This window comes from Amblyomma maculatum, chromosome 1 (genome assembly GCF_055883805.1).
Source record: "Amblyomma maculatum isolate TAMU_Amacu chromosome 1, ASM5588380v1, whole genome shotgun sequence".
In the NCBI taxonomy this organism is placed as follows: Eukaryota; Metazoa; Arthropoda; class Arachnida; order Ixodida; family Ixodidae; genus Amblyomma; species Amblyomma maculatum.
Window position 1 is genome coordinate 459,252,749 of NC_139344.1, and position 14,912 is coordinate 459,267,660.

The 14,912-nt window shown below is 42.7% G+C and overlaps 1 protein-coding gene across 1 annotated transcript in view; it reads right to left on the reverse strand.

Annotated features, from left to right (window-relative positions):
* The window catches only part of LOC146209762 (cytochrome P450 3A14-like), a 133,030-nt gene extending 120,193 nt beyond the window's left edge, over positions 1-12,837 (reverse strand). The window contains exon 1 of the mRNA XM_084587452.1: positions 12,631-12,837. Within this exon, the coding sequence (XP_084443578.1) occupies positions 12,631-12,689 (59 nt within the window). The 5' untranslated portion in view covers positions 12,690-12,837. The remainder of the gene's footprint in view (positions 1-12,630) is intronic.
* Between the last annotated feature and the right edge of the window lie 2,075 nt (positions 12,838-14,912).

Here is a 14,912-nt window from a genome sequence, read left to right on the forward strand (position 1 = left end):
TTTGATACCTTAAGCGACCACCAGTCATCCTCTCTTCACACTACGTCCTGCTCAGGCCGAAGATTCCTTCTTCATTTCCACTAGAATGTCAGTGACGAATTATTCCTGTGCCCAACTCGGCACGCTTCCTGTCTCTTAACATTACCCCTACCGTTTTTTGTTCCATAGCCATCTGCGTTGTCCTCTACTTAAGTAGAACCCTCTTCGATAGCATCCACGTTTCAGCTCCATTGGTGAGTACAGGTAGGATGCAACAGTTTTATACTTTCTTCTTAAGAAATACCGGCACGCTGGTAGTTATAACCAAAGAGTGCTTGCCCAATGCGCTCCATCCCGATCTTATTCTTCTTGTTATTTTCTTTTCATGGTCCGGGTCTGCGGTTACTACCCGTCCTAAGTAGACATAATCGCTTACTACTTCCAGTACTTCGCTACCTAATGTAAACTTGCTTTCTGTTCCCGAGGCTGTTCAACATAACCTTAGTCTTTTGCATATTGATTTTCTCGACTACCTTTATACTTTTTAGTCCAGGTCATCAATCATTATTTGCAGTTCATCCCCCGAGTTGCTTAGGAAAGTAATGTCATCAGCAAATCGCAGGTTACTGGGGAATTCTCCATCTAAACTTCTCCCATTCCAAGTCTCTGAATACTTCCTTTAAGCAAGCTGTGTATAGTACTGAGGAGATCGTGTCTTTTTTCCTAAAACCTGTCCTTATTGGAACTTTGGTTTTGTTTTTATGCAGAACTATGGTTGCTGTGCAGCAACCATATCATCCAGTACTTTCTCGTACGACTCGTCTACACCCTGATTTCACAATACCTGCATGAACGCCGCGATTTCTACTTAGAGAAATGCTTTTTCGTAATCAATGAATTGTATGTATAGGGGTTGGTTATATTCTGAGCATTTTTCTATCACATTGTTGATGGTGTAGATGTGATTGATAGTAGAGTACCTTTCCGAAAACGTGCTTAATCTTTTGCTTGCTTGCAGTCTAAGCTTGTCCTGATTCTATTAGCGATTAACTTAGTAACTAATTTACTGAGGTAATCGAAGCGATTACCTTGGTACAACAGTTTCGATTAGATTATTTGCCGATGACTGTATAATTTTAAAAGTTATTAAATCCGTTCGTGATCAAATAACACTAAACGAAAATTTGCAATGTATGGAACGATGGTGCAATGAATCGGTGAGGGCCATTAACTTTGAGAAACCTGTTGTACTTAGCATTACAAATAAAATTAATAAACAGAAATTTCGGTATAACATAAACAGAACCGTAGTCAGGCAGCTACGTTAATATAAATACTTAGGCGTGACGATTACTTCCAGACTAAAATGGACGAAGCACATTGACAGTATATGCTCTACAGCACGTGAAATGATGTTTTTTTTTTAAACATCGTCTGGGTGAGTGACCAAACCTATTAAAACTTAAGGCATAGAAAGCATATATCAGACCCACACTTTAATATGCCTGCGTGGCATGGGACCCTTATACATTAAATGGCGCCCCAAAAACGTGAAAATATTCGACGCTCAGCAGGCCCGTTTTATTTTTAATTGATACAGACGCCGTGACTCACGTTCATCTATGATTCTTCTTGCTGGCCTTGATCTACTAAATGAAAGGAGAAAGAATGCTCGTCTAGCCTTCCTTCAATAGTTATATTTTTCCACACTTGGCATCAAACCTGAAACCTACCTGAAAAGAGAGTCCTCCCGACCCTCTCGCTATAAACAGCTGTCTTGCCTTATCACCTATATTTGCCCGAACTAATGTGTAGGAATTCTCGTTTTTGTCCCCGAACAGTCGCAGACTGGAACGCCCACCGATTGAGTCGCCGTTTTTATCGCCTCCCAATTGAAGTGTCATATGTTCTACTGTGCATTGTATTCTTTGCGTTATCAGTTCATCGCTGTGTAAAATTCTTTGTTTTATTGTTTTCGAACTACATTACATCTGATGTAAACGACCTCTCCTGCTTGGGCATGTTATATGCCAGCAGTAATTCTTAAAAAAATAAAATAAATACGTACCTACAGTGAGTTGACTAATCTCTAATTTTTCAGCTCCTTAGGGTCCCCCTTTTTAGAATTAAGATAATGTTTGCGTTCTTCCATGGCTCTGGTACCATCGATAATACCAGAAACTGCGTATACAGGATGGCCAGTTTTCCTAGCACAATATTCGCCGCCGTCCTTCAACAAATCTACTGTTACGTGATCCTCTCCAGCTGCTTTCTCCCTTTTCGTAGTTTCTAACGCTTTCTAAACCTTGTCATTCGTCACTGACGGAACGTCCTGACTACTTTCGCTTCTTTAGAGATCAGTACAGTATCAATGTATATTGAGTCATTGCAAATTGGCAACAGGCGGCGTTCATGGGAGTGTGGTCGCTGTATTCACAAGGAGACAATCTCTATTTTCGCGGTAAAACTCAGTATTATAACAGCTTCGGTGTCCTTTCACTCAGCAACTAGGATGATGATCGTGGGTGGCCTCGGGCGAATGACAGTCGTTATACTCGCAAAACCTTACCTTTAGTCGTATCGGAAGCTCCGTATTGAGGAAACATTTTTTTCGCCCTGCATTATATACTTACTCATTTGAGGCTGTTCGTTTAGAGACACTTGTTTCACAGTAGACAAAAATAAATGAAAACGACAAACAATAAAGAGGCCGCAGCGGCCAGAGACAAGCACGGCTTGGAAAATTGATGTCGCTGGGTAAGAAGAAGAATTATGCGGAGACCCGGCCCTCGATAATTTACAGAAAACGGCTAGTTTTACAGGTTTAGCTAACTTGCACGTCTCTACTTCGTACCTGCGAATAGAAAAACAGGTGACTGAAATCAGGGACGCAAGCCCTGCTCTACTACTCGCGCCGTCACAACTGTGACGTCGCACCCCGATGCTTTAATAACCAGTTCATGACGGAAAACACAGACGTGGGCAAGCTGGCCTCACAGCGGTTAGAGCAGTTCGCGGCAGGGCCAACAAAGCGATATTTAAGTGATATAAGATGGTTTAACGGGCAATGCATACACAAAAACGCTGCATCAAAATAAAAGCAAATAACGAACACGCTGGCCCTAAAGCAACACTTGAGAACTATGCTTTGCACCGCCGTGCACCGGCCTAGTGCTCTGATGGCGGTCTGAATTGAATCTTCTCTAACCCCTTTAGGATCCCACGTCATCTAGTGATTTAGGAACGTTTTGCTTATCTCTACCAGACCAGCATTAAACCCGAGAACTGCAGGCATTTTTGTTGCTTTGCGTCAGCGCGAGAGCACCCAGTGCTGGCTATCTTGATATCGCTAAAATACCCTGTATGGGCGCCCGTAGATCGTCTGCAATTCCTCTTGTACTAATGTCTACACTCGGCACTTTGTAATCGGTTCTCTGCTTTAGATCGACTAATTGAAACTGCCAGTTAAAACTAACTGCTGACCTTCAGTGAAATCACGTGATACGATCGCGCTATCAATGCTCAATTGTTTTACATAGGAAGGAAAGCTGAACATTTCAGCTGCATAACACAAACTGTGGCGGACGTCACATGCTCTCGCAAGGTTACTTGAATTCCATGGTACAGCTTTGTCTCATACGTCATCTGCGTTACCCTTACCGACTGTGTTGCCGGATGAATGGAGTTTGGAGTTCACATTTTTATTAAGCCCTTGCGCTTCACGGATAATGAGGTTTTAGAAGCATAGCGACTTTTCAATACCACGGCTACAGGTGGCGGACCGGCGGAACTTGTCCTCTCGCTCTGATCTTCGCAGAGTTGGCAGTGCTGCGCAGAGTTGGCAGTGCTGGGGGCACGGCACCGTGAACGCCATGGAAATCTTACCGCTGCGGATTTTGCAGGCCGCGTTCCTATGTGGTTCCTGCTGTTTCCCGGATCCCGCTGCTTCATCGCCATCCGCTGCCGCTGAGCGACCTTCGCTCTCGCCTGCTTTTTGGCCATACGTAGTTGGCGACCGATTTTTCATCTGGCAACATGGATCTTCAGCTACTATCTCCGACATCGACGACGCATATAAGAGCAAGCCCGGAAACACCCACCTCGGGCACGGCACCGTGAACGCCATGGAAATCTTACCGCTGCGGACTTTGCAGGCCGCGTTCCTATGTGGTTCCTGCTGTTTCCCGGATCCCGCTGCTTCATCGCCATCCGCTGCCGCTGAGCGACCTTCGCTCTCGCCTGTTTTTGGCCATACGTAGTTGGCGACCGATTTTTCATCTGGCAACATGGATCTTCAGCTACTATCTCCGACATCGACGACGCATATAAGAGCAAGCCCGGAAACACCCACCTCGGGCACGGCACCGTGAACGCCATGGAAATCTTACCGCTGCGGATTTTGCAGGCCGCGTTCCTATGTGGTTCCTGCTGTTTCCCGGATCCCGCTGCTTCATCGCCATCCGCTGCCGCTGAGCGACCTTCGCTCTCGCCTGCTTTTTGGCCATACGTAGTTGGCGACCGATTTTTCATCTGGCAACATGGATCTTCAGCTACTATCTCCGACATCGACGACGCATATAAGAGCAAGCCCGGAAACACCCACCTCGGGCACGGCACCGCGAACGCCATGGAAATCTTACCGCTGCGGATATTGCAGGTTAGTTATTTGGAAGGCGCTGCCTGTGTGAAGAGCAGTGATTACTGTCTATTTACGGTGTCGTGCCCTGGAGAGTGTATTGATGTACTGAAGCGTGTATTGTCTTTGCCTTCTCGCCTTTACCTATTTTTTTATGGTATGCTGCTCTCACTGCCGGGTGATATCGAAAGCAATCCTGGGCCTATGAATGCAACTGAAAGAGAAACATTGGAAGCCCTCTTGCTGACTGTCCAAAGAACTGAAGCTGGCCAAGCTGTAATACTTAATGAAATCAAAGGTGTTAAAGAAAGGCAGGATGCTACCGATAAAGAAGTCAAGCAGCTGACGTTGAGAGTGGCAGCCCTCGAGGCAACGGCAACCTCACTTGATAGGCCTGATTCTCTTGAAACTGACAATGCCATACAAGCCATTTCTTCCCAGCTTTCTAGTATTTACTCAAGGTGTGATGATGCTGAAAATAGATTGCGCCGAAATAACTTGCTTTTCTTTGGCATCGACGATGTGGAAGACGAAAGCTGGGCAGATTCTGAAGGGAAAGTCATTGCATTTTGTTCAGAGCACCTAGATTTATCTATAACTGCTTCACAGTTTGAAAGGGTTCATAGATTAGGCAAATTCAAAACTGATAGGCACAGACCAATCATTGCCAAGATGACCTTCTTTAAAGACAAGCAGAACATCCTTTCAAATGGCCACAAACTGAACGACTCCAGTTTTGCAATCCGTGAGGATTTTTCCGCTACAACTCGTGAGGCTAGAAGCAAGTTGACCAAATATGCAAAGTCACAATCCAATTCTTATAAACGGGCATTTGATAAACTTAGAATGGACAAACAAACATATGCGTATGACCGAGCCACTGATTCAGTCATATTAGTATCACCATAGCTAGGCAATGCACCTAGATTGCGTGATTGTCCTTAGTCCACGTCATGCTCCCAGGCTCCGACGCTGTCCCTTTCATTTTCTAATATCCGAAGCTTGATGCCTAAACGTGATCATCTCTGCTCTTTTTTGCAAGACAGTGAATCTGATATAGTTGCTTTAACTGAAACTTGGTTGCACACCGGTATCAAAGACAATGAAATCTTTCCAGACGCCCATGCTTACAATATCTACAGACATGACCGTGCAGATAAAAGAGGGGGTGGGGTGCTTCTTGGTATTAAAAAAAACGTTACCATCCACTGCTATCAATTCTAACTCAGACCTCGAAATAGTTTGGGCTGCCTGCAAAACTATATCTTCGAATTTACTTTTTGGAGTGTGTTACCGTCCGCCCGATTGTGTGACTTCTTTCATTCATGATCTTGGGTCTAGCATTGCTGCCGCTGTCGAACACAGTTCACCTAGCAACATCTACTTGTTGGGTGATTTTAATTTTCCTGAAATAGATTGGCCTTCTTTGCCTTCAACTAGTCGTGCTGCAACAGAATTCATCAACCTAACACTAGATTTCAATTTATTTCATGTGATTAGCCAGAATACGCGTGGTTCTAACATTCTTGATTTAGCTCTATCCACTGCTCCCGATACCATAGGGCCGGTTATGTATCTTGACGGATTTAGCGATCATAAGATGTTGCAGTTTGATATTCTAGTTCCGAGCTTGTTTGCAGGTATTACAACTAAAAAAATTAGATTATAGTAAAGCACGATATGATGAAATTAACACGGCACTTGCCTCATTTTTCAATGAGGTGTTTTTCCCGCTAAGGAACGAACGATCTACCGAAGAAAACTGGTTGCTCTTCAAACACAAACTATCTGCACTGATAGAGAAACATGTTCCTCTGATTACAATAGCTAATGACATAAAAAATCCATGGTTCAACAAGACCCTCCGTCGATTACGGAATAAAAAGATGCGCTATACAGAATAGCTAGATCTGCTCCTTCTTCAACCTCGTTGGAAAGATATAAACTGTGTTTGAAAGCGTACTGTTCTGCTGTTACCGCTGCCAAAAACAAATACTTCACTCATGATCTGCCGTCACTTTTGCAGACTAATCCTAAGAAGTTTTGGCAGACTATATCTCCCGAAAGTAAACATGACCTCATACAACTACACAATACTGATGGCTTGCCGCTAGCTGACACTGAATGTCCAACCGCGTTCAACAGATTTTTTGCATCAGTGTTTACCAAGGAAGATTATTCCAGTATGCCAATTGTTCTCGAGTCTGACTACCCATTCATGGAGCCCATCACCATTAGTGCTGAGGGTATCGCATCACTAATTAAAAATATAAAGTTATCATCATCTGCCGGAGTGGACAACATTAACTCGAAGATACTTAAAAACACCATTTCAATTTCCAGCCAGATTTTGTGTCATATATTTCAGCAATCACTATCCTCCGGAGAACTGCCCACTGACTGGAAAAAAGCCAAAGTCATCCCTGTCTTCAAAACGGGTAACAAAACCCCTCCTGATAACTATCGGCCTATTTCGTTAACATGCATATGCTGTAAATTACTTGAGCATATTATCGCTTCTCACATTTACAACCATCTGGAACGAAATGACTTCTTTTTTTCAAATCAGCATGGTTTTAGGAAAGGCTACTCATGTGATACCCAGATATTTGAATTTACTACTGACCTGCATTTCAACATGGATGATAACCAGCAAACAGATTGCATTTTTTTAGATTTCTCAAAAGCATTTGACAGAGTTGCACATGGCCGGCTTTTTACAAAATTATCTACCCTTTCCCTTGATTCCCTCACATTATCTTGGCTTCGAAACTTTCTCTCATTACGTCAGCAATTCACAGTTGTCAACGGCTCTTCCTCATCCCTATGTGACGTAACCTCAGGCGTACCACAGGGAAGCGTACTTGGACCCTTACTTTTTCTAATCTACATTAACGACCTTCCCACTAACATTTCATCCCGTTTACGCCTTTTCGCAGACGACTGTGTTGTTTACCGTAAGATCGCTTCTGAGGCTGATCACCTGACCCTTCAAAATGACCTTGACACTATTGTTGATTGGTGTCAAAACTGGCAAATGATTCTTAACCCTAATAAATGTAAATCAATGACTTTTAGCCGCAAGCATGTTGTTTCTAACTTCATATACTCTATAAATAATACCTCTCTATCAAGGGCTACGTCGTACAAATACCTTGGAATTCAGTTCACACCAAATCTTTCATGGCCTTCTCATATTTCTGCAGTCTGCAACAAAGCGTCGAGGACATTGGGTTTCATACGCCGGAACCTTCGAAACTCACCTAGCTCCGTTCGAAAACTTGCATATTTTACATTTGTTCGCCCACAGCTGGAATTTATCTCACCTATATGGTCTCCCCATCAGAAATATCTCATAGATATGCTCGAGTCCATTCAAAGCAGAGCTGCCCGGTACATTTTTAGCAATTATAGTCCCCTCGCAAGTGTATCCCAGCTTAAAAACCTTAATGACATACAGATACTTGAAATTCGTCGCTCCATTTCACTTCTGTGTTTATTCCATAAATATGTTCACACCCGTCCTTCGTTGTTACCTCTGGCATCACCTTTCCGCTCTTCACAACGCTTACACAATCAACTCAGCTTCAACCGGATATATGGGAAGACCCTGTCGTTTAATTCCTCTGCATTACCTAGAGCAATAAAACTCTGGAATGATCTTCCTGACAACATAATCTCTTTCATTGATCCTGGTGAGTTTAAAAAACATCTATGTATACATCTATTGCCATAGTGATGTTCGAAATGTACAACAGTTTCATTTGTTCTTAACGTTGTTTTTCGAGTCTCGTGTCTGATGTTATTTTAACTCGGTTTTGTATAAATTTCGTGTTCCTTTCTTGTATTTGACTTGTATCGCATTCTTGTACGATATTCTTGTACCGATTTGCCCCCCTCACCCAATGCTCTTCGGGGCCTGTGAGGTACTAATAAATAAATAAATAAATAAATAAATAAATAAATAAATAAAATGTGCTGAAATGCCGCAGACGCATTATGAACCTAGCGAGAAGGAGTCTGCATGTCCAGGTACAAAAATATGCCGTAGAGGCCTCTTTTTAATTCATCCCTGCAGAATAAAAACATCTGGAGGGCAAGACGTCGCGCCATCTCCATTCGCAAGCAAACTGCTGGTTATTCCGGTCTCTGTCAATGTTTTGGCTTCGGTGGGCATTACTCTCCGCCTCTACGTGACCTATACGGCGCGTACGCATGCCTACGCGCCGCGATAATACACATAATCGCAAGCTGCCACGGGGCTTGATCACGTGCGGTACAAGCTCAATCTATTTGATTTTTTTATTATAATGATTCAAGGTTATTTTTATGAATCCGCTTAAAGGTTAGCTTTTTCCTCCATGAGTTCATTCCTTTGTCCGTGATCGCCATATTGGTTCGACGGTGGTGCGCCCACAATCCTATAAACAAGTGTCCGCCTGTGAGAGATGCGGCGGCGCTTACGGTGGCAGTGGCTTCAACTTTATAGGCAAATGTCTGAACCGTCTTTCTTGGATATGCCACGCTTTCTTGTTTTCGAGCGTATTCCGAAGCATTTGTGCTCCAGTTGCAGCAGTGCGTGGCGCAAGAAAAAAATTAGCGTCAGTGTGCAGAAATATCTGGAAATCGGATACAGGTGGAAGCGATAGCCTAGCGCCGCCGTTGTTGGTTATAATTTCTTCGGTGACGAATCGCTGTCGCATCTGGCGTTGTGCGTAAACACTTGAACTCGATTAGGTTGTTTACAGCGCTTAATACCCGTGGTTGCTTTTCGGTCGTGACACGAATAGAGCAAAAACAAATTTCAGCATGCAGCTCGTTCACGTTTTGTCACATTCTGAACTTGAAAAGTTCAGGATATTCCGTGTGTAGTTATCTCAAATCACAGGGAGCTACTGTCATATCGAACATGCACTCAGTACAGTTCCATCGTCAATTATTGTAGAAACGACTGATGCTAAAGATGCAATAGTTATCCCAACTGCGTTTGCAGCAATTCGTTAAGAGGGTTGTTACCAAAAAATCTAGCACCGGACATAAGACCTGGGACTGCATAGTTATTTCTTTTTTCCCTTTTTATTTCGGCGAACTTCAACAACTGACTCTTAACATCAATCATTGAAAGCGGTTAACTTCGCCAAGATTTGGTCATAGTCACACAGTGTTAGTTTGTGAGATGACATCGGCTATGAGGCATCGAAAATGTGTGCAACTAAAATCAAGCATGCCACAACATTACTCAATGAAAACTTTAAATGAATGCTTTAATTATCTTGCTTACCATAGTGAGCACAACTTCCTTCAGAAGCTATGCTATGTCAGCTGATACCAGCAGAGCAAAGGGATAGCATCTATTCTCGAGGATCTGAGTGCGCATTACTTGTGGCGCGAGATCTCGGCTACTGCCTGAAATGCCTACTTCATCAGGCAGGATAAAGCAAGCTATTAGTTGGCAGCGCACTCAGCGAAATTACGAAGCATATATATATATATATATATATATATATATATATATATATATATATATATATATATATATATATATATATATATATATGTATATATATCACATTTTACAGAATTGTTCTGCTTTCTTAAGTGCGAAGATGATTGGACAAATTAGCAAAAGGTTCATTATATGAAAAAGCTGCAAAGTTGTTTCACGCTGCCCATGCGTGGCATTGTCGGTCTCCTAGCTTACATTAGCATTGGCTCTGAAATATATAAGTGTTGATAATTAGTATTTCTCTACAGATTCCAATATCTAGGTTTCATATTGCTTTTGCAATCGGATCGACCTTTATAATCGCGCTCTTGTGGCCAGCTGTAGGAGGGAAAAAGGGCAATGCAGCTCTCCATGAAGCGATTCTGTCCGGCTAATAGGCCTGAAAAGTTCATAACCTATCTCTAAGCTTACAAAAAAAATATTTATTTGCACGAGCAACGGACATATTGTGAAATATACCCATGTGAAAGTAGCTTTGGAAGGCAGCGCAGCATGGCGCTTTGTAGGGGTGCAGTGTTTTTATTGGTAAAGCACACATCCGGGGTTTCGGAGACTAGAAAAATTGTCCAGCGGCGCGTGTCAGCATGTAGTGCATTCACATTAAAAACTAAACCATCAGAGTGCACCGCATTCGACCAAATCGGCTAACAGGGTACTCGAGTTCAATGGCTCAACCTCTTTACAATTTAGCCTCCGCGGCGGGTGCTTTCGCTCGTTTATAACAATGTATATGTAGGGTTACAATTCTATTAGTCTAATATGACAGCTATTCTTACCTCATGATTAACAGGATAAGGACGTGCAAACGAAGTGCCTCACTAGAGCGTGTCATCAGAAATAGAAAAAAAAAATCATGCCCACTCCAGGACTCACCGCACTATCCTCCTGTGCCCCTGTCGAGCACTATAACCACTTTTCTCCGAAAAGGTTTTTGTTTGTATTGCATGACCTCGAACAGCTCTTGTCTCTAATTATTGGGCTGCATAATGTCAGTTGGCCATAACCCAAAAATTCTCCACCATCACAAATTTAAAATTTCTAGGACGCACACACAAGGATTAGCCAGCTAGGCTACTCTTCCAAAGGCAACGTATATTTACCGCACCAAATCGCACTGCTCATGAAAAACTCCATTTTATGATCGGAGAGATGTGTCATGACGCTTCGTCATACCACTTTCCGTCAAACTTTGTCCAAGTAGGGAATAAATCACAACTCACGTAACAGAGGGGCGCTCGTAAACTTAAGCCAAGGACGCGGGAGCGAATCTCGGCCTCGGCGGAAGCTTTTTCGTGGAAGCGAAAGGCAAGGCGTCCGTGTGCTGTTCGATGCCAGAACACGTTCTATAATCCCAAGTGATCAAAATTTCCAGTTATCCCCTATGGCGGTATGCCCCGATGAAATACAATTGTTTTTTTCTGCTCCCCACACAAATATCCTAATCGTTTTCTTGCACCGGCGTCAGTCACAAACACATCAACTTCACATGAACGCTGTAGTAAGCATAGCGCGATTACATTCCTATGTCAACTTTGAAATATTATTAATTTAATTTGCTTTAATGTATTGTTTTGCACAATTATATTCAGCAGTTTGCAAATCTACATTTCGGAGCCTACAATAAATGGGTTTATGTCTAGTATGTCGGTGTTTCTTACAGCAAAATCGGAAAGCATGCATGACGCACTGCCTGACGATTGAAATGAAAAATAACGAAATCAGCTCCTTACATTTTTGAAATGGGTACTATAGCATTGAAAATCGTAGGCCGTCAACAATATGGACTAGCCTTTTAACCTTGTTTTCATATTTGCCTAATCAACAGAGTGGGAAGAATTATCAAATGTCAAATATAGTAATTTACATAGCATGTTGAGTTCTCTTTTATTCACTGAAGTGTTTACCCGAGATAGAATGATAGCTTCATTTGGGCATTCGAAGATGTAATTAGGCATTTATGCAATGGGGGAAAGGCTAATCTACGAACTATGTACATTGTGCGTTTTTGTATTACATATCACCAACCTGATGGCAATCAGTAAAATTGAAGAAAAAGCAGACCACAACTTTAAAGTTGCTGCCTTCGATTTATGAATATATCTGCCTTAAAATGAAAAGAAAAATTTATTAGATCAATTATTTAAGCAATCGTCAGATACCCAGGCCATATCACGTATATTATTTAGAGCTTGCATTGAAGCCCTGCTTTGAAATCCCCCCGGACGTATCCCTCGTAGTTTTTGCATCACATGTTTGTAAACAATTTACACAACAATCCTGTAGGTTTATTATAGTTCATTGACCTGCTAAAGCCTCGAGATTACAAGAAATGAAGAAATAAGTGTTCTAAACGAAATGAAAACAAAAGACTACCGCACCGAAATAATGTCCCGGGAGCGATTAAAAGAGCAAACCATCGTGCTGCTATAAAAAGCGCGTTGCGAAGTTTTCAGTCCCGATGCGTGTTTCAGTGCCAATGGTAAATAAGCACGCCGAAGGTTTGGCTTACGTGAGAAGCGCTGCCAGCACCACAACAGCGAAGACAAGAAGTATGGACAAGGAAGGCATATTCCCCGCCCAGCCTGGCCGCACACTCTACGTGTGGCCTTGGAGTAGAGGAGGAGTCTGCATCAGGCAGCGGTCAGTAGCACAGATGAGCCCGACCGCTTGATCCCGTCGAGCGGCCTCTAGGCGTCGCTTTCGGCGCCGCGAGTTTGACGGCATATATTTTCTTTTTTCAAGACCCACGCTATTTGCGCGCAGACATCGCACTGACAAAGTGCGGTAGAGCCTAAAACAAACGCAAAAAACACTCACTAGACAACCGGTATGGCTAGAATGATAGTGAAACACTGATACAATGGCATGCTCTCTTCTCTCTTTCTCTCTCTGTATATATATATATATATATATATATATATATATATATATATATCGATTAAAGTATATTATTTGTCTAGCCTGTCTTCGTTCGTAATTGTCGTTGAAATCTGTCCCGTCACTTGGAGCCTTCAGCGCGCACACGCCGATAGCGCGCGTCCTTTTATGCTAGAATAAAAACATTGAGGGTAAATGGAAGCTACGTTGCCGGTGTTTCTTTATCCGTCACCCATGTAGTGTCGAGCCTTTGCCCTTGCTATCGTTGCTTCTTATCGTGCGTTGCTCACGTTTGCTATGCGTCTCTCAACAATCATTTATCCAAGCCCGCGAGCTCATATCGAAGAAAGGAAGTTCTGCATTGTCTCTCCTCATTGTAGTTTCAAGGCACAGTTTCTTTCATACGCTCAGGCCTCAAGAAACAGATTTGTTGGCTAGTTGTTTCGAAATAGGAAATGAATTTTAGCCGTCTATTGTGGCACACTGTCTGGAACGCGATGTAGCTGTCCTGAGTTTGAATCCTTCAAAAGAGCAGCACTAAAGATTACGTTTTTGAATTTTGCTGATACAAGGGCTGTTGTAAATATGTCGTGCATATAAGTTCACGTTCCAGATTTCGAACAGTTTTCGAATGAAATTAGGAACCCAATAAAGAGACATAAATGTTTCTCAGACTAACATTTACCTTATGTTAACGATGTCTCCCAGCCCAGAAAGCTTATAAGTGGGACTCAGTACCTGGGGCGTAGTGCTAAACCTGTCTCGTATATAAACATTAACGTCACTAATCACCACAGTTAGATTTACTCTTTTAAAATTTGATATCTGGATCAATTTTCTCTCCTTTAAAACTGATGGATATGGCAGCACTGCAGTGAATATGCCGAGTATTCTACCGTCTTCTGGATCGAGGCTCTTTGTCTCCTGCTTTCTTGCAGCTGTTTCGTGGACGGCATCCGAACGGCCAAACATACCCCGACAGTACTACCTGCTCCGCAGTGCGAAGAGGGATGCGAAGCCCCACTTGGCGAGCTGGGTTCCCGCGCATTGCTTAGTCAACAAACCTACTGGCATCTGCTCCCCTCGGCGGGAACAACAGCCAACTTACAGTCATTGACATGCTGAACCTATGAACAGCTCGATGCGCCCGGCAATGACATTGGAAATTGCGGCACCGCAGTGAATACGTAGAGCAAGCATATCGCTTTCTGATATTCGGTTATGTGCAACACCATTATTTGTTTGAGGTACTAGCCGTTGCTCGAAAGGCATGTGGAAAGTAACCCAGGCTTCAGCGATCAGGAACTCGTGACCAAATTTTGCTATTTGTCGCAAATTTTCTGCTGACATAACTGCTCCAAAAAGGGCAGTAAGGCATTTAATGAATTTCTGGCAGCCATTCATGTGATCTTGATATTTTGACGCATGTTGGAGAAAGATTTACAAGCGGCTAGACTAAAACAACGAAACTTGAAAGTTGCATAGCAGACTTACATTTCCGGTCGATGACCTCGAAAATAAAAGTCAAAGGAAGCACTTAACGATAAAGTTGATAAATAGGAAATAAACTTCATCCCAAATATTTTAAGGGCGCCTTTTGACGTCATGATCTCTGGAATCGAGAGAATGCACCGCCTAGGCACTAAATCAGAAAGCAAAACGCGACGTCTCGTCATGGACTTGCAAATGATCGAGGAGAAGGTGAACATAATGAATGACTTTTTCATGGTTTTTTATTTTCAATTTTAGGGGATAGAAGATTTTTCTTTTCTACGTAATATATAAAAAAAATGGGATAGCAGAAAGGTGAGGAGGATGAGGGCGACAAAGATCACTTCTGTTCGACAAGATCATGAATAACGGTCTTATTCACTGGGATGATAATATAGGAGCCAGAGTAATATGTGGGAAAGA